The 22,181-nt window shown below is 43.1% G+C and overlaps 1 protein-coding gene across 1 annotated transcript in view; it reads left to right on the forward strand.

Annotated features, from left to right (window-relative positions):
* The window catches only part of LOC110537871 (GDNF family receptor alpha-4-like), a 98,554-nt gene extending 82,781 nt beyond the window's left edge, over nucleotides 1-15,773 (forward strand). Inside the window, exons 4-10 of the mRNA XM_090191386.1 lie at nucleotides 4,609-4,884; nucleotides 5,219-5,299; nucleotides 6,105-6,450; nucleotides 8,475-8,584; nucleotides 11,732-11,866; nucleotides 13,748-13,911; nucleotides 14,246-15,773. Coding sequence (XP_090047512.1) covers nucleotides 4,609-4,884; nucleotides 5,219-5,299; nucleotides 6,105-6,450; nucleotides 8,475-8,584; nucleotides 11,732-11,866; nucleotides 13,748-13,911; nucleotides 14,246-14,386 — 1,253 coding nt within the window. The 3' untranslated portion in view covers nucleotides 14,387-15,773. The remainder of the gene's footprint in view (nucleotides 1-4,608; nucleotides 4,885-5,218; nucleotides 5,300-6,104; nucleotides 6,451-8,474; nucleotides 8,585-11,731; nucleotides 11,867-13,747; nucleotides 13,912-14,245) is intronic.
* The last annotated feature ends 6,408 nt before the right edge of the window (nucleotides 15,774-22,181 follow it).

The following is a 22,181-nucleotide window of genomic DNA, read 5'->3' on the forward strand; positions in this document are numbered from 1 at the left end:
GACAAAACAAGAGAACTGCTGATGCACAACCAAATGTTAACTTCTGTATTCTACTACTCTAACTCTTAACAGTAAGTTGAGTTGTTTACATTTTAATAATTTAGCAGACGCTCTTATCCAGAGCAACATCAAATCAAATGTTATTGGTCACATACACATGGTTAGCAGGTGTTAATGCGAGTGTAGCGAAATGTTTCTAGTTCTGACCATGCAGTAATATCTAACAAGTAATCTAACAATTTCACAACAACCACCTTATACACACAAGTGTAAAGGAATGAATAAGAATATGTACAAATAAATATATGGATGAGCAATGGCTGAACGGCATAGGCAAGATGCAGTAGATAGTATAGAGTACAGTATATACATATGAGATGAGTAATGTAGGGTATGTAAACATTATAAAGTGGCATTGTTTAAAGTGAACAATTTTTTAAAAATTAAAGCGGCTATAGATTTGAGTCAGCATGTTGGCAGCAGCCACTCAATGTTAGTGATAGCTGTTTAACAGACTGATGGCCTTGAGATAGAAGCTGTTTTTCAGTCTCTCGGTCCTCGCTTTGATGCACCTGCACTGACCTCGCCTTCTGGATGATAGCGGGGTGAAAAGGCAGTGGCTCGGGTGATTGTTGTCCTTGATGGATGTTCTTCTTGTCCTTCCTGTGACATCGGGTGGTGTAGGTGTCTTGGAGGGCAGGTAGTTTGTCCCCGGTGATGCGTTGTGCAGACCTCACTACCCTCTGGAGCGCCTTACGGTTATGGGTGGAACAGTTGCCATGCCAGGTGGTGATATAGCCCGACGGGATGCTCTCAATTGTGCATCTGTAGAAGTTTGTGAGTGCTTTTGGTGACAAGCCGAATTTCTTCAGCCTCATCAAATCAAATCAAATGTATTTATATAGCCCTTCGTACATCAGCTGATATCTCAAAGTGCTGTACAGGAACCCAGCCTAAAACCCCAAACAGCAAGCAATGCAGGTGTAGAAGCATGGTGGCTAGGAAAAACTCCCTAGAAAGGCCAAAACCTAGGAAGAAACCTAGAGAGGAACCAGGCTATGTGGGGTGGCCAGTCCTCTTCTGGCTGTGCCGGGTGGAGATTATAACAGAACATGGCCAAGATGTTCAAATGTTCATAAATGACCAGCATGGTCAAATAATAATAATCACAGGCAGAACAGTTGAAACTGGAGCAGCAGCACGGCCAGGTGGACTGGGGACAGCAAGGAGTCATCATGTCAGGTAGTCCTGAGGCATGGTCCTAGGGCTCAGGTCCTCCGAGAGAGAGAAAGAAAGAGAGAGAATTAGAGAGAGCATACTTAAATTCACACAGGACACCGGATAGGACAGGAGAAGTACTCCAGATATAACAAACTGAGCCTAGCCCCCCGACACATAAACTACTGCAGCATAAATACTGGAGGCTGAGACAGGAGGGGTCAGGAGACACTGTGGCCCCATCCGATGACATCCCCCGGACAGGGCCAAACAGGAAGGATATAACCCCACCCACTTTGCCAAAGCACAGCCCCCACACCACTTGAGGGATATCTTCAACCACCAACTTACCATCCTGAGACAAGGCCGAGTATAGCCCACAAAGATCTCCGCCACGGCACAACCCAAGGGGGGGGCGCCAACCCAGACAGGAAGATCACATCAGTGACTCAACCCACTTAAGTGACCCACTCATGAGGTTGACCCACTCTGTCTGTGCGGGTGGACCATTTCAGTTTGCCCGTGATGTGTAGGAACTTCAAACTTTCCACCTTCTCAACTACTGTCCCGTTGATGTGGATGGGGGGTGCTCCCTCTGTTATTTTCCTGACACCACACCCCGAGGGCCCTTACCTCCTCCCTATAGGCTGTCTCGTCGTTGTTGGTAATCAAGCCTACCACTGTAGTGTCGTCTGCAAACTTGATGATTGAGTTGGAGTTGTGCATGACCAACCAGTCATGGGTGAACAGGGACTACAGGAGAGGGCTGAGAACGCACCCTTGTGGGGCCCCAGTGTTGAGGATCAGCGGGGTGGAGATGTTGTTTCCTACCCTCACCACCTAGGGGCGGCCTGTCAAAGTCCAGGACCCAGTTGCACAGGGCGGGGAGAGTAAAGTGCATACATTTTCATACGGGTCCCCTGTGGGAACCAAACCCACAACACTGGTATTGCAAGTGCAATGCTCTACCAACTAAGTTGCATTGGACTGAGTCCCTTACAGCCAGGGGATCTAAGTCACCGCTTATGCCTGCAGGCGGCCCTGATTTGAACCAAAAACCTGGTTGCTTCTGCCAGGAGGCTGACATTTGTCCGCAAGTGGATCTTCCAGCAAGACAATAACCCTAAGCACACATGAAAATCCACAAAGAAATGGTTAATTGACCATAAAATCAACATTTTGCAACAGCCAGTCTCCGGACTTGAACACCTTTGAAAACCTGTGGTTTGAATTGAAGAGCTGATGAAGGTTTGGCGGAATGGTCTAAGATCACCCCCAAATCTCTTTCTCTGAACATTTTATTAGTATGAAATAATATCATCAATATCAAAATGCGTTTCTATTTACTCCTCAGATACTATAATATTTCTTAGGGAAAGAACTATGTTCAATAGGAAACCGAATTTAGCAGGTTCTTCTTGGCGCGCGCAAACATGGATTTCCAAGCCGGTGTCCTTGTACTAAAACTGTTATTTCTAATTTGTTATTCAAGTTACAAGCCTGAAACCTTGAACATAGACTACTGACACCCAGTGGTGCCATAGGAATTGCATCCTGGGAGCTAGAATTGAGTGTACTGGCCATTGGAAGAGCATGGCCTCTCTCCCCCCCAAAAAATCTGGTTGTTTCTTTGGATTTTCTCCTAACATATCTATTGTGTTATACTCTCCTACATTATTTTACCATTTCTACAAACTTCAAAGTGCCTTCCTTCCAATGGTACCAATTATATGCATATCTTGGCTTCAGGGCCTGAATAACAATAATACTTTGGGCACGTCATTCAGACAGGAAGTGGTGAAAAAAGGGGCCTAGCCTAATGACCCCTTAACTTATTCAACCATTTGTGCTACAGCCTGAATTGAAAATGTGTTAAATATCTCACCCATTTACACACACTAACCCATAATGAAAATGTGTTTTTGGAATTTTGGCAAATGTTTTGAAAATTAAGTACAGAAATATCAAATTTACATAAGTATCCGCTAGTCAATACATTTGTAGAATCACCTTTGGCAGCGATTACAGCAGAGAGTCTTTCTGGGTATGTCTCTAAGAGCTTTGCACACCTGGATTGTACATGTTTGTATTTTTTATTTATTCTTCAGACTCTGTCATGTTGCTTGTTAATCATTGATAGACAGCCATTTTCAAGATGATTGAAGTCAAAACTGTAACTAGGCCACTCAAACATTCAATGCCGTCTTGGTAAGCAACTCCAGTGTATATTTGACGTTGTGTTTTAGGTTATTGTCCTGCTGAAAGGTGAATTTGTCTCCCAGAGTATTTTGGAAAGCAGACTGCACCAGATTTTCCTTTAGGATTTCGCCTGTGCTTAACTCGATTCCCTTTACTTTTATCCCCCAAAAAATCCTAGTCCTTGACGATGACAAGCATGCCCATAATATGATGCAGCCACCCCCATGCTTGAAAATATGAAGAGTGGTACTCAGTGATGTGTTGTGTTTGGCCCAAACATAACACTTTGTATTGAGGACATAAAGTTAATTTATTTCCTCTTTTTTTTTTTTTTTTTTGCAAATAGGTGCAAGTTTTGGAATATTTTTTAGTTTTGTACAGGCTTCCTCCTTTTCACTCTGTCATTTAGATTAGTATTGTGTGGGGTAACTACAATACTGTTGATCCATCCTCAGTTTTCTCCATTAAACTCTAACTGTTTTAAAGTCACCATTGGTCCCCATCTACCAATAGTTGCCCGAGGCATTGGAAAACCTCCCTGGTTGAATCTGGTCGAATCTGTGTTTTGAACTCACTGCTCAACTGAGGGACCTTACGGATAACCGCATGTGTAGGGTACAGGGATGAGGTAGTCATTCAAAAATCATGTTAAATACAATTACTCCACACAGTGAGTCCATGCCACTTATTATTTGACTTGTTAAGTACATTTTTACTCCTGAACTTATCTAGGCTTGCCATAACAAAGGGGTTGAATACTTATTGACTCAAGACATTTCAGCTTTTGGTTTTTAATTAATTAGTTAAAAATTCTAAAAACATCATTCCACTTTGACATTATGGGATAGTAGGCCAGTGAGTAGGCCAGTGACACAATTCAGTCTCAAACATCTTTTAGGACAGAGAACGGGCTCTGGTGCAATAGACCAACAGAAACCAACAGATAGCCAGTAGTCAAATATTTTCAACATTTCATCAGATGTTTTCACAAGCCTCATGCTTTTCATTTCATTGGATTATACAAGTGGTTTAGGTGATGGGTTGGGTGATCTGCATAATGAGAAATTAGGTTTCCAAAATTGAAACCGTGACCTGAAATAACCTGTGTACGCAATCATAATTGTTCTCCACTCCCTGCCTTCTACTCTTCTTTTCTCTCCACCACCCTCCCCATCCCCTTCTCTCCTGTAGCCCTGCATGAGGTCCTGTCTGCAGGCAGAGACTGTCTGGTGGCGGGGGACTCATGCTCCAGCGATGAGACCTGCAGCCCACGTCTGCGGACCCTGCGTCAGTGCGTGGCGGGCGACGGCAGCATGAAGCTGGGCCCCGGGGCCCGGAGCCAGTGCGCCAACGCCGTCTCAGCCCTGATTTCCAGCCCCCTGCATGGCTGCCAGTGCAAACGGGGCATGAAGAAGGAGAAGAACTGCCTCAGCATCTACTGGAGTCTCCATCAGTCTGTCATACACGGTGAGCAACTTAGCTCTGTCATTTGTATCGAATGGCGGCCATGTCCATTTATGTAACACAGGTTACAGATTTAACTCTCTACCCACAACACAATCTGGCTGATGCAGCTTAGTCATGATGCATGGCACACAGTCAGTCATCAGTCACCACACCTGGCGTCACCGTGTAACAAATTACTGAAGGTCCTTGGAGAGGGGGAGTATTTGCTGTATTAACCTGCAGGAGTCGTAATAAACAACTACAGGAAATGAACAATGTGCAAGTCCTGTTCATTCGCTCCAAAAGGATAGTGTCATTACTGTGTCATATAATGTGTCATTCTGTATCCCCTCAGGACTCAACCTGGTAGAGAGTTACCCTTACAAAGCTGTGGAGAGAGACTACGACTCCGTTCGTCTGGCCTCCATCACGGCTGGTAAGTACATGGACCTCGGTTTATTTTGATGTTACCGCAACCTTTTGACCATGAGAGGTTTCATGTTGAAAATAAACCACCATCTTTTAGGTCCCCCTGGAGGGCAGCCTTAGGCATAGAATAACCCACATTGTATCCTGGAGGCAGAGTTAAAAATTAATACAATTAGCATTATAAAAAATGTGGTTTTGCTTCCAAGCATCTCATTTACATCTGCTTTAACATTTTCATTTGCAGGAATATTACAGCTATTTTATATACATAATTTCTAGTCATGTCATTATTGTATTTTGGATAATTGGGTCCATTCAAATGGTGTGATTTTTATTTTCAGATGTGTTATGAAGGTAGTACAGAGGAACAATGAATACCCATCAATAATTATTTAGGTTTCTCAAGACGTTTACTACGTTTAAATGGCAATTTCCCTCAAGACTATGTCTGAATGTGTTGATTCACTTATAATGAGATTATTGTTTCATGCTTTGGAAATTCAAATTAGGATTGAATGTTCTAAATATGCTCTAACAATCAAATATATCTACCCATAACTTATATATTTGTTTGGTTATTTGAAGAGGTTAGGACTACAGTATGATGGTGTGCCTCCTCAGAGGAAAGAATCCAATGCATTCAAACAAAAAATACCACTAACCTTAGAAGAGAGGAACCTGATTATCTATCTGTATTGTTTCAACAATATATCACTGATGGGTGATATAGCATTTACCAAAAATGTTTTGCTTGGTCATTCTCTTATTCTATGATACTGATTCCTGGTTCCTCCTATTCCTTGCACCAACAGACTCTGAGGCCAACGTGGCGACGGTGAACCGTTGCCTGGACGCAGCCAAGACGTGTAACGTTGACGACCTGTGCCAGAAGCTCCGCACAGAGTACGTATCTGCCTGCATCAAACCCTTGGCCAAGTCGGGCCTCTGCAACAAGGCCAAGTGTAATAAGGCCCTACGCCGGTTCTTTGATCGCGTCCCTCCAGCCTACACACATGAGCTGCTTTTCTGCCCTTGCACGGACATGGCGTGCGCCGAGCGACGCAGGCAAACCATTGTTCCCGGCTGCTCCTATGAGGGCTCAGACAAACCCAGCTGCCTCATACAGATGAGTATGTGCAAGGGTGACTATGTGTGCAGGTGAGTTAGAAGCTCTAATAACACAACATACTGTTAATGTGTAATGTACTGCACCTATTTACTTACTTTTCTCTTTTGGGACATAGGCCACAATGAGCTACTACCACTTTCTGTTTTAGCCAACATATTGTGACTCGCTCCCAGAGAGGTTGATCTCGGCCAGCTCATCTGACAGCCTTGTACACTCAGTGTAAGATGTATAACATTGACTCCCAAACGTATTTTCGCTTTTATCAAAAAACTGTTGTTCATATTTATTGTGAACCACCAACTCAACAAACCAATACTTCAACCCAGTCTTTAGTCAGGAGTCTCATGACCCAGACAGTACCAGCTGTGACCCACCAGTGGGGCCGTGACTGATAATTTGGGAACCACATCTGTATCAGGTCAGACAAACCGAACAAGCAATCAACAATGGTTCAATATTCTACCCCCAAGCTGTCCACCAAAATCATTTAGAACACCTCTGAGAGTCTGCTGGATAAACACATTAAATATTTTACACAGATAAAATGTAAGAGGGATTAAAGTTATTGCGATCTCTTGTCATGACCATTATTTCTCCTTCCCCCTTTCCTGCTCTGTGGCTGTACTAATGATTCTGGATTGTGGAAATAAATAAATAAATGCCCCTCACTGCAGTATGCCACATAGCCTTACACGTAAACTTAGCAAAAAAGAAACGTCATCTAACTGTCAACTGTTTCTTTTCAGCAAACTTAACATGTGTAAATACTTGTATGAACATAAGATTCAACAACTGAGAAATAAACTGAACAAGTTCCACAGACATGTGACTAACAGAAATGTAATAATGTGTCCCTGAACAGGGGGGAGGTCAAAAGTAACAGTCAGTATCTGGTGTGGCCACCAGCTGCATTAAGTACTGCAGTGCATCTCCTCCTCATGGACTGCACCAGATTTCCCAGTTCTTGCTGTGAGATGTTACCCCACTCTTCCACCAAGGCACCTGCAAGTTCCCAGACATTTCTGGGGGGGAATGGCTCTAGCCCTCACCCTCCGATCCAACAGGTCCCAGACGTGCTCAATGGGATTGAGATCTGGACTCTTTGCTGGCCATGGCAGAACACTTACATTCCTGTCTTTCAGGAAATCACACACAGAATGAGCAGTATGGCTGGTGGCATTGTCATGCTGCAGGGTCATGTCAGGATGTGCCTGCAGGAAGGGTACCACATGAGGGAGGAGGATGTCTTCCCTGTAACGCATAGCGTTGAGATTACCTGCAATGACGACAAGCTCAGTCCGATGATGCTGTGACACACCGCCCCAGACCATGACGGACCATTCACCTCCAAATCAATCCCGCTCCAGAGTACAGTCCTCCGTGTAACGCTCATTCCTTCGACAATAAACGCGAATCCGACTCATCAATGAAGAGCACTTTTTTGCCAGGCGACGTTGTTGCCTGTGATGTCTGGTGAGGACCTGCCTTACAACAGGCCTACAAGCCCTCAATCCAGCCTTTCTCAGCCTATTGCATTCCTGGTGTAACTCAGGCAGTTGTTGTTGCATCCTGTACCTGTCCCGCAGGTGTGATGTTCAGATGTACTGATCCTGTGCAGGTGTCATGCCTCCTTGCAGCATGCCTAAGGCACATTCAGGCAGATGAGCAGGGACCCTGGGCATCTTTCTTTTGGTGTTTTTTCAGAGTCCGTAGAAAGGCTTCTTTAGTGTCCTAAGTTTTCATAACTGTGACATTAATTGCCTACCGTCTGTAAGCTGTTAATGTCTTAACGACCATTCCACAGGTGCATGTTCATTAATTGTTTATCATTGAAAAGTTATTTGGATTTTTACAAATGATCTTTGAAAGACAGGGTCCTGAAAAAGGGACGTTTTTTTTGCTGAGTTTACTAGTGCGGTACCAAATTCATAGCACAACCCTATCGTCCACCAGTGAAAATCATTTCATAAAACATTAATATTTTTTACTATTGTAATTTGTGTCCGGCCCTTGATCGCTACTAAACAGTGCTAGTTGTATTGGATCTGTGTAGGTCCCGTCTGGCTCAGTTCCAGTACGACTGCAAACCAGCCGAGTCGTCTGCCAACAGCTGCAAGCAGGGGAACTATGGAGCCTGTCTACTTGCCTACACAGGCTTGATAGGTGGGTACAGAGCCTGAAAGAGCAACTTAAGAATGAGAACGGATTGGAGAAAGCAAAATGAGTGGAGGAGAGGGTAAATCGATGAATGGAGAACAGGAGAAAGAGAGAAAAGGAAGTATTTAACTAACCTAGTGTACTGAAAAAGGAGAAAGCAGTTAGAGGGGCAACGAGAGAAGGATGGAAAAGGTAAACTAATGAATAAAAAAACAAAGATTGTCAGGAAATATTTGATTTGAGGGAAATTAAAGTTACTATTTAAAGGAGCTACATGTAACAAGTTAACTATCACTGAAAGATGCTGATGTATGTACATACAAGGAAAAGCATTTGCCATTTGGAGGTGGAAATGCTACATTTAGCTTCTTTAATAGTGTAGGCCTAAAATAAATGAGTAGGATTTGAGTATATCCTATTTGCGAAGGTTTAAAGCAGTATGTACCCTGAGTATACAAAACATTAAGAACATGCTCTTTCCACAAGACTGACCAGGTGAATCCAGGTGAAAGCTATGATCACTTAATGCCACTTCAATCAGTGTAGATGAAGGGGAGGAGACAGGTTTAAGAAAGGATTTTTAGACAATTGATTCTAGAGACAATTTAGACATGGCTTGTGTATGTGTGCCATTCAGAGGGTGAATGGGCAAGACAAAAGATTGCAGTGGCTTTGTACAGGGTATTGTAGTATTTGACAGGTGCACCGGTTTGTGTCAAGAACTGCAACGCTGCAGGGTTTCCCGCGTGTATCAACAATGGTCCACCACCCAAAGGACATCCAGCCAACTTGACACAACTGTGGGAAGCATTGGCGTCAATATGGGCCATCATCCTTGTAGAGTCCATGTCCCAATGAACTGAGGCTGTTCCAAGGAAAAAAGGGGAGGGGGGAGGGGGGGGGGCAGCTCTATATTAGGAAGGTGTTCCTAATGTTTGTTCAGTGTATGTACTACATACAGTTGAATTCGGAAGTTTACATACACCTTAGCCAATTACATTTAAACTTTGTTTTTCACAATTCTTGACATTAAATCATAGTAAAAATTCTCTGTCTTAGGTCAGTTAGGGTCACCACTTTTATTATAAGAATGTGAAATGTCAGAATAATAGTAGAGATTTATTTCAGCTTTTATTTCTTTCATCACATTCCCAGTGAGTCAGAAGTTTACATACACTCTATTTGTATTTGGTAGCATTGCCTTTAAATTGTTTAACTTGGGTCAAATGTTTTGGGTAGCCTTCCACAAGCTTCCCGCAATAAATTGGGTGAATTTTGGCCCATTCCTCCTGACAGAGCTGGTGTAACTGAGTCAGATTTGTAGGCTTCCTTGCTCGCACACACTTTTTCAGTTCTGCCCACAAATTGTCTATAGGATCGAGGTCAGGGCTTTGTGATGGCCACTCCAATACCTTGACTTTGTTGTCCTTAAACCATTTTGCCACAACTATGGAAGTATGCTTGGGGTCATTGTTCATTTAGAAGACCCATTTGCGACCAAGCTTTAACTTCCTGACTGATGTCTTGAGATGTTGCTTCAATATATCCACATAATTTTCCTGCCTCATGATGCCATGTATTTTGTGAATTGCACCAGTCCCTCCTGCAGCAAAGCACCCCCACAACATGATGCTACCACACCCGTGCATTACAGTTGGGATGGCATTCTTCAGCTTGCAAGCCTCCCCTTTTTCCTCCAAACATAACGATGGTCATTACTGCCAAAACAGTTATATTTTTGTTTCATCAGACCAGAGGACATTTATCCAAAAAGTACGATCTTTGTCCCTGTGTGCAGTTGCAAACCATAGTCTGGCTTTTTTTATGGCGGTTTTGGAGCAGTGGCATCTTCCTTGCTGAGTGGCCTTTCAGCTTATGTCGATGTAGGACTCGTTTTACTGTGGATATAGATAATTTTGTACCTGTTTCTGACAGCATCTTTACAAGGTCCTTTGCTGTTGTTCTGGGATTGATTTGCACGTTTCGCACCAAAGTACGTTCATCTCTAGGTGACAGAACGCGCCTGCTTCCTGAGCGGTATGACGGCTGCGTGGTCCCATGGTGTTTATACTTGTGTACTATTGTTTGTACAGATGAACGTGGTACCTTCAGGCGTTTGGAAATTGCTCCCAAGGATGAACCAGACTTGTGGAGGTCTACAATTGTTTTTCTGAGGTCTTGGCTGATTTTCTTTTGATTTTCCCACCATGTCAAGCAAAGAGGCACTGAGTTTGAAGGTAGGCCTTGAAATACATTCACAGGTACACCCCCAATTGACTCAAATTATGTCAATTAGCCTAACAGAAGCTTCTAAAGCCATGACATAATTTTCTGGAATTTTCCAAGCTGTTTAAAGGCAGTCAACTTAGTGTATGTCAACTTCTGACTCACTGGAATTGTGAAACAGTGAAATCTGTCTGTAAACAACAAAAATTACTTGTCCTGCACAAAGTAGATGTCCTAACCGACCTGCCGAAACTACAGTTTGTTAATAAGAAGAAATTTGTGGAGTAGTTGAAAAACTAGTTTTTAATGACTCCAACTTAAGTGCATGTAAACTTCCGACTTCAACTGTATGTCCTAATATGCCGTACACATAAGGACCTCTGAAGGCAGAGTCTGAAGTGTAAAGGCTGTTATTACACTTTGAGAAGTGTCTTTGATGAAATGTAGACTTTGATTTATGCACTCGCTCAAAGATTGGCCATTTTTCTTTCATGCTCTCAAAAAAAGAGCACAAGTGACCTAATACATTTCAAGAGTTCTGTGGTGCCCTTCAGCAAACAAACAATTGGCATTTTCATTCCTGGTCTGTATTTATTAAGCACTTAAACTCTCCATTCCATTTCAAAACTTGGGCGAGAAATGGCACACAAACACTTCCAACCATTTTCAAAGAAAGCGCAAATGAAAGTGTCTGACTCCATAAAAACGAACAACAGACAGCTGGCAAGAATTACCCTCAACACACTTGTACTCATAGCTGCATTTTTGCTCATTTCTTGAATAACATCCCCACTCACATTGTGCGATTGAACAGTGAATTGCAAACAAGGTTCATAAATGTTTTACGTTGCATAACAGTCCTATAACAACAGGTCTTTCGAGGGAATGAATATTTGATACTAAACTGAGAACATATTGTTTCTGCAGGCAGTTCGATAACTCCCAACTATGTGGATAACTCCACATCTAGCGTGGCCCCATGGTGCTCCTGCTCTGCCAGCGGAAACCAGAGAGTAGAGTGCTCCGACTTCCTGGAATACTTCACCAACAACGTCTGTCTCAGTGAGTGGCTCCCATCAAGTCATCACAAAAAGCAGTCTCCAGTGACTTAGCCTGCATCCCAAATGGCCTAGTTTTGACTAGGTTCCATAAGGCTCTGGTCAAGAGTAATGCACTATTTAGGGAATATTTGGGATATAGCCTTAGTGTAGGGTTGTGTTCACTAGGCACGCGATGGAGGAAAACGGCCCAAGGTACTTTCTGAACTATTGGAAACATTTTGAAACCTTTTGCTATGGTATCCCTAATGAGCATGTTACACTACCCAGGTTTACAGGGGAGAAGAACAAGAGCAACATCTTCTTGTATCTCAAGATGCCCTATTTCTATAAAATATTGTTCTGTATATTCCAATGGTAAAATATATGGGACGATTTACTCCATGAGTTCTGGGGATTTTGCCTTTAGTTTTTTTGTAATGTCTCTCATATGCTGTCTCCCTTTGAGGAATGATTTATCCAACTTCTCAAAAGCAACACTTTGGTTTTCCATTACAATAATTGGTCTACATAACAATGCTTTTGCAATTATTCTACAAAAAACCTTCACAGAGCTCCCATTGAAGCCAAGCATAATTTGATTTGTCTAATCTGTTGGATTAAATGCAGCTTTTCTCTTATTTCCAAATGTTATTTATTGGATGTTACTCCTCGTTCATCCTAGCCTATTTGCATTGAATACCTGTGCCAAAGGACTACAGCAAATTGGGCTCACAAGGAGAAGTAATTTGACTAGGGGAAAATTTGATACAATGAGGCAGATATGTCCCACAGCAGTTAGTCACCTGTAGGCTCAATAGCAGTGAACGATTGTGTTAAATAGTTATCCCCTCTGTGGGAAAATGACCAGTCAGAGTATAATCTTGTGATTTTTCATTCTCTTTCTTCCTTTCACTCTCTCGCTCCTCTCTCTTTCACCCCTCTCGGGCTCTCTCTCTCTCATATTAATCATCCCCTTCATGCCGTATCCTTGGTAATTCCACCTGGGTGTTCAGTGCATTTCCTTTTCACTCAGGAAAGAGAATCACAGGGCTAACCTAAAGTAATAACATATTTATTAATTCACCCCATCTTATTGGTTTATGCATAAATTCCCGTTTCAACAGTTGATGTAAATATTAGCTGATAATATGCAACTTGTATAGAGTTCCTTATGGAGACCATTTGTGTAGATTACAGACTTAACCCATAATAGCATAGTAATGTTATTACATGTAATGATTGTGTAATATCTCATGTTGGGAGACAAGCTAGTTTAACCTTCTGATGGTTTAAGCAAATGTGTGATATGTTCATGATCCATCTATAAGATGAAGAGTGCCTTCAACCACATGACCCAGACGTTCATTTTTGGCTTTATTTTAGGAGCTTCATGCATCATTGTGGGTGACTCACTCACCATGACGGTTATCCATTTCTATTCCAATATTGCGCATGCCCTTTCTAATAATTAATCATCCTTATTATTGACTTTGCTACAGTGTTTTCATCTGACCTGTTTAAACAGATAGGGGCTATCTTCCTCCCGGGTAAATCTAGTGCCATCAGATAGCAACCTGTCCTGTGGCCTCTCCTCTCCATGACAAAAAAGGACACAGTGCGAGGTCTCAGACTTGTTTGGCCGATGCCACTAGTCTGTGAGCTAATGAGAGGATGTGGAGAGGCAGGTGCAGGTGCAGTTGGGGAAACATGAAGAGAATACTGAGTATTTTTTTTCTCCACCGAGCAAATCCAAATTGGTCCGAGCCGCTCAGGCAGAGTCCTGTGCAGTAATTGAATGTGGGCGTGATTATAAATTCATTAAGACGTATCAGGTCCATTTCAGGAGCCTCAGGTTAATTGTCTCCTCTTCTCACACTGTGCCTTTTCTCATCTTGTGAAACAGGGAATGCCCTCCTGGCGTTTGGGAGAGGGACAGACGTGATGCCCACGTCCAGCGAATCGAGACACCTCAGCCCAGCCACTGGCAGAGAGAGCCATGCCATCAACCCTCTGACTGCTACTGTGGAGACCACACGGAACAGTCCGGAATCAATTATTCCAACACAGGTGTGGTGATTGTTTTGTTGATTGTTTCATCAGGGTCAGAGAAAATGGAATATTATAGTTTTTCAGTTGTTTGTACAGCATTTCATCTAAAGAAAGAGTTGCCAGGAGTTGATACCTTTGCCAGTTAAGTTCAGGGAGGTTATATTTGCATATTTAGAGGACTCCCACCCGATCACCTTTGACACATCGTTTTGAAATTTCTGAATGATAATGCATAACTTAGTTTTGGCCCTCGGCAGTGAATAATACCTACCTAGTTATGTTATGTTTCAGGCTAACCATGTGGGGCTACAATGTTTTTTGTCACATTGATCTCTCTTTCTCACCCTTTTAGGCCAGCGGAAACGACCGATTGTGGAGAGATTCTACCCTCCCGTCAGATGGGCTCCCAAACTCTGCCCCCGCACTTGGCCTACTGCCTCCAACTTCCTTTACTGGTCTTTTGGTCCTACCTCTGGTCTTATATGGTCACTAAATGAGGAAGCACTGCCAAGGACCACCCATAAAGCAGGAGTATTTGTTCACAAATTCTGGATACATTTTTGTCTTTAGCATTTAAGGCTACTCCGTCTCCTAAACATATACAGCATAGTCCTTTTCCTATTTTTTGTGTGAGTGGTTCTGTTGCACTTGCAAGTCCCTTAGGTGTACGACTTGGAGAGACTGAGACAGATTGGTTTCAATCTGTATACTTGTACATTGTTATCGCTTCGAGTCAAGATGAAAGTACTTTTTAGTGGACTAACCTACCATCCAGCTATCCAAGCACATCCAAGCACAGGACTAAATTCTACAAATGCCATCGGGAACTGCACGGTTATTCTTTAAGATCTATATATAAACGGAAAGCTCACGAGAAACGGACTCTAGTGAACTGTCTTTATTTTGTACTCAACTGCACAAACTGATTGGAAAAGACCCTTGCGGATATAAGGGCTTTAATACCGCTCTCTTCGACTTGACTGAAGGAGGAACATTGTTTCTGATTAATACTGGAATGGTAGAGATGGACAATGGAGCTACGGCTTATTCATCCATTCTGGACAAATACACTGACTCTGATCATTCCAAGTGCTGTCGGCTGCAAGAGATGTGGAAACTTTAGAATACGTAGGATAGCTCTGACCTAATGATTATCATGCACGTGGTGAAGATTGGGCTCTTTGTCATGCTGTCATCGCCAGTTCATTTGTTCTCGCTAATGCTTAGCTAAGTGTTCATTATAAAATTCTCAAAGGGTATCTGAATTAGTATGCCATATAGGAACAAGGGCTTGTGTCTCAACATTTTGGGCAATATTGAACCCTTTTATCACTACCGAGCCTAGCCAAGACAGGCCGCAATGCCCTCGGGCGGCAGGGTAGCCTAGTGGTTAGAGCGTTGGACTAGTAACCGGAAGGTTGCAAGTTCAAATCCCCGAGTTGACAAGGTCGTTCTGCCCCTGAACAGGCAGTTAACCCACTGTTCCTAGGCCGTCATTGAAAATAAGAATTTGTTCTTAACTGACTTGCCTAGAGGTAAAATATAAAAAATACACATCAACCATAGTTGCTGGAATGCACAATGTGAAAATAAAATATCAGAGACAATAGCAGAATACAGTACAGTTCGTACAGTAGAAAGCGTATATGTGACCTGTTTATGGTAAGATGGTCATGAATGATGCGATGTTCAATGGGGGAAGACAATGGGTTTCTGACGACATAATATAGAGTTGGCTGGGTTTACTGTGCATTGGCAGGACAGATAAGCTACTTCTGGTAAGACGAGGGGTGGGGGTGTGTGTATTTGTCAATAACAGCTGGTGGGCAATGTCTAATATTAAAGAAGTCTTGAGGTGGGGTACCTCATGATAAGCTGTAGACCACACTGTAGACCACACTATCTACCAAGAGAGTTCTTATCTATAGTATTCGTAGTCATGTATTTACCACCACACACCGATGCTGGCACTAAGACTGCACTCCACGAGCTAAAAGCAAACAAGACGCTCCTAGTGGCCGGGGACTTTAATGCAGGCAAACTTAAATAATGTTTTACCTCAAATCTAGGCAACCTTTACTTCACACACAGAGACACATACAAAGCTCTCCCTCGCCCTCCATTTGGCAAATCTGACTATAATTTTATCCTCCTGATTCCTGCTTACAAGCAAAAACGAAATCAGGAAGTACCAGTGACTCGCTCAATACAGAAGTGGTCAGATGACACGGATACTACGCTACAGGACTATTTTGCTAGCACACACTGGAATATGTTCAGCCGATGTGTGCAAGACCTTTAAACAGGTCAACATTCACAAAGCCACGTGGCCGGATGGATTACCAGGACTTGTACTCCTGGTACACGTCCTGTCAAGTGTCTTCCCTGACATTTTCAACCTCTGCCTGACCCAGTCTGTAATATAGCATGTTTCAAGCAGAACACCATAGTCCCTGTGCCAAAGGAAGCGAAGGTAACCTGCTTAAATGATTTCCCTCCCCGTAGCACTCATATAGCCATGAAGTGCTTTGAAAGGTGGATAATTGCTCACATCAACACCATCATCCCGGAAACACTAGACCCACAACAATTTGCATACCGCCCCAATAGATCCACAGACGACACGATCTCAATCGCACTCCACACTGCCCATTCCCACCTGGACAAAAGGAACACCTATGTGAGAATGCAGTTCATTGACTACAGCTCAGCGTTCAACACCATAGTGCCCACGAATCTCATCACTAAGCTAATTACCCTGGGACTAAACACCTCCCTCTGCAACTGGATCCTGGACTTTTTGACGGGCCGTCCCCAGGTGGTAAGCTTAGGCAACAACACGTCTGCCATGCTCATCCTCAACACTGAGGCCCCTCATGGGTGCGTGCTTAGTTCCCTCTTATACTCCCTGTTCACCCATGACTGTGTGGCCAAACACGACTCCAACACCATCATTAAGTTTGCTGACGACACAACAGTGATGGGCCTGATTACCGACAACGATGAGACAGCCTATAGGGAGGAGGTCAAAGACCTGGCAGTGTGGTGCCAAGACAACAACATCTCCCTCAATGTAAGCAAGACAAAGGAGCTGAACGTGGACTACAGGAAAAGGTGACCCGAACAGGCCCCCATTAACATTGACGTGGCTGTAGTGGAGCGGGTCGAGAGTTTCAAGTCGTTGGTGTCCACATCACCAACAAACTATCATGGTCCAAACACACCAAGACTGTGGTGAAGAAGGCACGACAACACCTTTTCCACCTTTAAGAGACCAAAAATATTTGGCATTGGTTCCTAGATCCTCAAAAAGTTCATCCTGACCGGTTGCATCACCACCTATAATAGCAACTGCTCGGCTGTAAGGAGCTACAGAGGGTACATCACTGGGGCCAAGCTTCTTGCCATCCAGGACCTATATAATAGACAAAGGAAAGGCCCAAAAAATTGTCAAAGACTCCAGTCAACCAAGTCATAGACTGTGCGCTCCGCTACCGCACGGCAAGCGGTACCGGAGAACCAAGTCTAGGACCAAAAGGCTCCTTAACAGCTTCTACTCCCAAGCCATAAGACTGCTGAACAATTAATCATATGGCGCCACCCGGACCCCCCCCCCCCCCCCCCCTTCCATTTGTTTTATCACTGCTGCTACGTGCTGTCTATGATCTATGCATAGTCACTTTACCCATAACTACATGTACAAATACCTCTAATAAAACCTGTCACACCCTGATCTGTTTCACCTGTCCTCTGTTTTTCCTGTCCGCCCCCTCCAGGTGTCGCTTATTATCCCCGGTGTATATATCCCTGTGTTTCCTGTCTCTCTGTGCCAGTTCGTCTTGTTTGCCAATTCAACCAGCAGTTTCCCTTGCGCCTATATTTCCCAGTCTCTGTTTGTTTCTAGTCCCCCTGGTTTCGACTCTTGCCTGTTCTGACTCTGAACCCGCCTGCCTGACCACTCTGCCTGTTCTGACTGAACCCGCCTGCCTGACCACTCTGCCTGTTCTGACTCTGAACCTGCCTGCCTGACCACTCTGCCTGTTCTGACTCTGAACCCGCCTGCCTGACCACTCTGCCTGTTCTGACTCTGAACCCGCCTGCCTGACCACTCTGCCTGTTCTGACTCTGAACCCGCCTGCCTGACCACTCTGCCTGTTCTGACTACCAGCCTGACTACCAGCCTCTTGTACTGTTTTTGGACTCGGATCTGGTTTCTGACCCCTGCCTGGCCTGACCTCGAAACTGCCTATCACCTGGTAATGTTTGGACTCTGACCTGGTTTATGAACTCTTGCCTGTCTCCGACCTGTCTTTGCCTACTCCCTTTGTTATAATAAACATCAGAGCTCTACCATCTGCCTCCTGTGTCTGTATTTGGGTCTCGCCTTCTGCCCTTATACCTGTACCCCCCGCACATTGACTCGGTACAGGTACCTCCTGTATATAGCCTCGTTAATGTTATTTTAAGTGTTACTTTTTAGTATTTTTTACTTTAGTTTATTTAGTAAATATTTTCTTAACTCTTTCTTGAACTGCGTTGTCGGTTAAGGACTTGTAAGCATTTCACAGTAAGGTCTACCTGTCTACCTGTTGTATTGGCGCATGTGACAAATACAATTTGATTATGATGTTCATAGCAGATTTCTATCCCTTTTTACTGAGTACAGTAATGTGTGTATTTGTTAAGTCTAGTCTGGACGCAATTAATAGCTTGATTAATTAAAGTAGAAATGTTGATGTTTTATCGGGCACAGAATATGCAAAGAATGACAACTAAGCATTTTGTACATTTCAATAATGGAACGGCCTTGTAGAGGGCTATGATTAGAAAATTAAAAGAGTGAAGTAGCTGTGGGGTAAAGTTAGTCAGGTGAATCCAAGCTGTTTCCCTCTCAAAAATAACAGTCTGGTGGCTAGTTCGTCTCTGGAAAAATGAGTTGGCAATGAGGGAGTGGGTTGGCAGTGTGTATTACTACTGTAAGTCAGGATACCAATGCGAGATTTTGCCAAGGGTATCGGTGGTTAAATCACTCAAAAGGCAGTATTATGGGGAAAACCCTTGTTTGTATTCGTAGGCCTACTTTGATGATGTGGAACGGATAGCAGCAATCAGTATGAACACTCAGAGTGCGACTATACTCAACTCATCACATGACTGACTGCTTTAAATTTTCATACACAAAGTTCTGTGAGAAAAACATGAAATTGGTCCATATGGCTTACCTCAAATGGTACCTGGCTACAATTGTATTAAATTGAATTTGTACAACAGAAAAAAGTTTCTCTCTCGCTCTCTCAAATATAATTATGCTGACCTTTCATTGTGGTGTATCATGCCATGCATGCATAACACACCACAAAATAGAACAATGGTGTGACTATGATTCTGGATGTGGTTGATAGCAATATTGGAAGTGGGGTGTTGAATACCGCTACACTTGGTTGCACTCCCAGGTATGCGTTGGTATTGCTTTCACTATCCTCACTGACAATACCTTTGATTAGCCCAAGAAAAGATGCATATGGAATAAAGAAAACCCACAACATCAGAATTCAGTGGGAGTATATAAGGAACATAATAATTCTAGGTTTCAAAATGTTTTTACTGAGCAGAAAATAGATCTTGACATTTAAAGACTACAGAAGTAATAGCCGTCCTCTGGAAAAAGTGCAATCAAATCCAACTTTATTTGTCACATGCGCCGAATACAACAGGTAAGACCTTTGGTCTTAGACTTGATGCTCTGGTACTGCTTGCTGTGCAGTCTATGACTTTGGTGACTGGAGACTTTGACAATTTTTGGGGGCCTTCCTCTGACTCCGCCAAGTTATACAGTTGAAGAAGTTTACATGCACCTTAGCCAAATACATTTAAACTCAGCTTTTCACAATTCCTGACATTTTAAGCCTTGTAAAAATTCCCTGTATTAGGTCAGTTAGGATCACCACTTTTATTTTAAGAATGTGAAATGTCAGAATAATAGTAGAGAGAATGATTTAGGCCCGCCTATTCCTGTAGTCCACGATCAGGGCAGTGTGGAGTGCGATTGAGATTGCGTCATCTGTGGATCTGTTGGGGCGAATTAGGAGTGGGTCTAGGGTATCTGGGATGATGCTGTTGATGTGAGCCATGACCAGCCTTTCAAAGCACTTCATGGTTTCATTGTCTGTTTGAAACATGTAGCTATTACAGACTCGGTAAGGGAGAGGTTGTACATTTTGGTCTGCACATGCAGAGTACTCATCCTGGTTATCCGTCCCGCGTCTTTGTGAATGTTGACCTGTTTAAAAGGTCTTGCTCACATTGGCTACCGAGAGAGTTATCACACAGTTAACCGGAATAGCTGGTGCTCTCATGCATGCTTCAGTGTTGCTTGCCTCGAAGTGAGCATAAAAGACATATAGCTCATCTGGTAGGCTCACGCCACGTGGATGGGTTTCCATTTGCTGTCCATAATAATTTTCAAGCCCTGCCACATCCGACAAGCGTCAAAGCCGGTGTAGTAGCATTCAATCTTAATCCTATATTGACGCTTTGTCTGTTTGATGGTTTGTCTTAGGGCGTAGCGGGGTTTCTTATTAGCGTCCGGGTTAGAGTCACACTCCTTGAAAGCGGCAGCTCTAGCCTTTAGCTCGATACGGATGTTGCCTGTAATTCATGGAATCTGGTTGGGATATGTACGTACGGTCACTGTGGGGACGACGTAGTTGATGCACTTATTGATGAAGCCAGTGACTGAGGTGGTATACTCCTCAATGCCATTGGATGAAACCCGGAACATATTCCAGTCTGTGCTAGCAAAACAGTCCTGTAGCATAGTATCCGCGTCATCTGACAACTTCCGTATTGAGCGAGTCACTGGTACTAGCTTTAGTTTTTGCTTGTAAGCAGGAATCAGGAGGATATAATTATGGTCAGATTTGCCAAATGGAGGGCGAGGGAGAGCTTTGTCTCTGTGTGTGGTGTAAAGGTGGTCTAGAGTTTATTTTTTTCTCTCCTCTGGTTGCACATGTGACAGAAATGAGAAATGAGGTAAAACAGATTTAAGCTTGCCTGCATTAAAGTCCCCGGCCAGTAGGAGCGTTGCTTCTGGATGAGCATTTTCTCATTTGCTTATGGCCTTATACAGCTGGTTGAGTGCGGTCTTAGTGCCAGCATTGGTATGTGGTGGTAAATAGACTGCTACGAATAATATAGATGAGCACTCTCTTGGTAGATAGTGTGGTCAACAGCTTATCATAAGGTACTCTACCTCAGACAAGCAATATCTCAAGAGTTTTTTAAATATTAGACATCGCTCACCAGCTGTTACTAACAAATAGACACACACCCACTTACCAGACATAGCTTCTCTGTCCTGCCGATGCATGGAAAATCCCCCCAGCTCTATATTATCCGCGTTGTTGTTCGGCCACAACTCGGTGAAACATAAGATATTACAGTTTTAATGTCCCTTTGGCAGGATAGTCTTGATCATGTATCATTTTGTTTTCCAATGATTTCATGCCAATAGAACGGATGGTAGTGGAAGTTTACTCACTCGAACTCTCAGAACGTAGCCTGACCTCCGCCCCCTTTTCCTCTGACCTCCGCCCCCTTTTCCTCTGTCTTATCTTCACGCAAATGACAGGGATTTTGGCCCGTTCAAGAGAAAGCAGTATATCCTTTGCGTTGGATTCGTTAATAAATAAAAAATCTTTGTCCAGATAGAGGTGAGTAATCGCTGTAATCGCTGTCCTGATGTCCAGAAGTTATATCGGTTTTAAGAGATGGCAGCCGCACCATTATGTACAAAATAAGTTTAAAAATAAGTTAGTTTTATGTTTCCCATTAATTTGAGTTGGTCCTTTTTACTTTTGGCTTACTTTGTTTAAAAAATGTAAATGCTATTTCAAGGAAATGAAAGGGGAGGAGGAAATAAGAGTACTCCTTTAATCAAGAGATCTTACTAAAAGAGCTGTAATAGAACATTAGAACCAACATAAAAACTAGGTTGGACATCGTCGAAAGTACTGTAAAATTCATATTGTAATTGACATTTTCTATTAAAAGGGTCATGGTTGAACTGGATTTATTTTAATTGGGATTAACATACTATACTTTGATCTATACTTTGATGCTGATTTTTGTAATTTATTTGATGGTGCTTTTAGCCGTCAGTTGGGACATATCATATCTCCCTTGACAAACATCAAAAAAGTTACCTCAAATTCAACAGTACGAGTAGAGTTGAATTAACTGGATAGCTGAAAAATCGCAGTCAAAGTCACAGTTTCCAAACTTCACAA

The sequence above is a fragment of the Oncorhynchus mykiss genome, chromosome 12 (genome assembly GCF_057628025.1).
Source record: "Oncorhynchus mykiss isolate SJ-2025 chromosome 12, ASM5762802v1, whole genome shotgun sequence".
Lineage (NCBI taxonomy): Eukaryota > Metazoa > Chordata > Actinopteri > Salmoniformes > Salmonidae > Oncorhynchus > Oncorhynchus mykiss.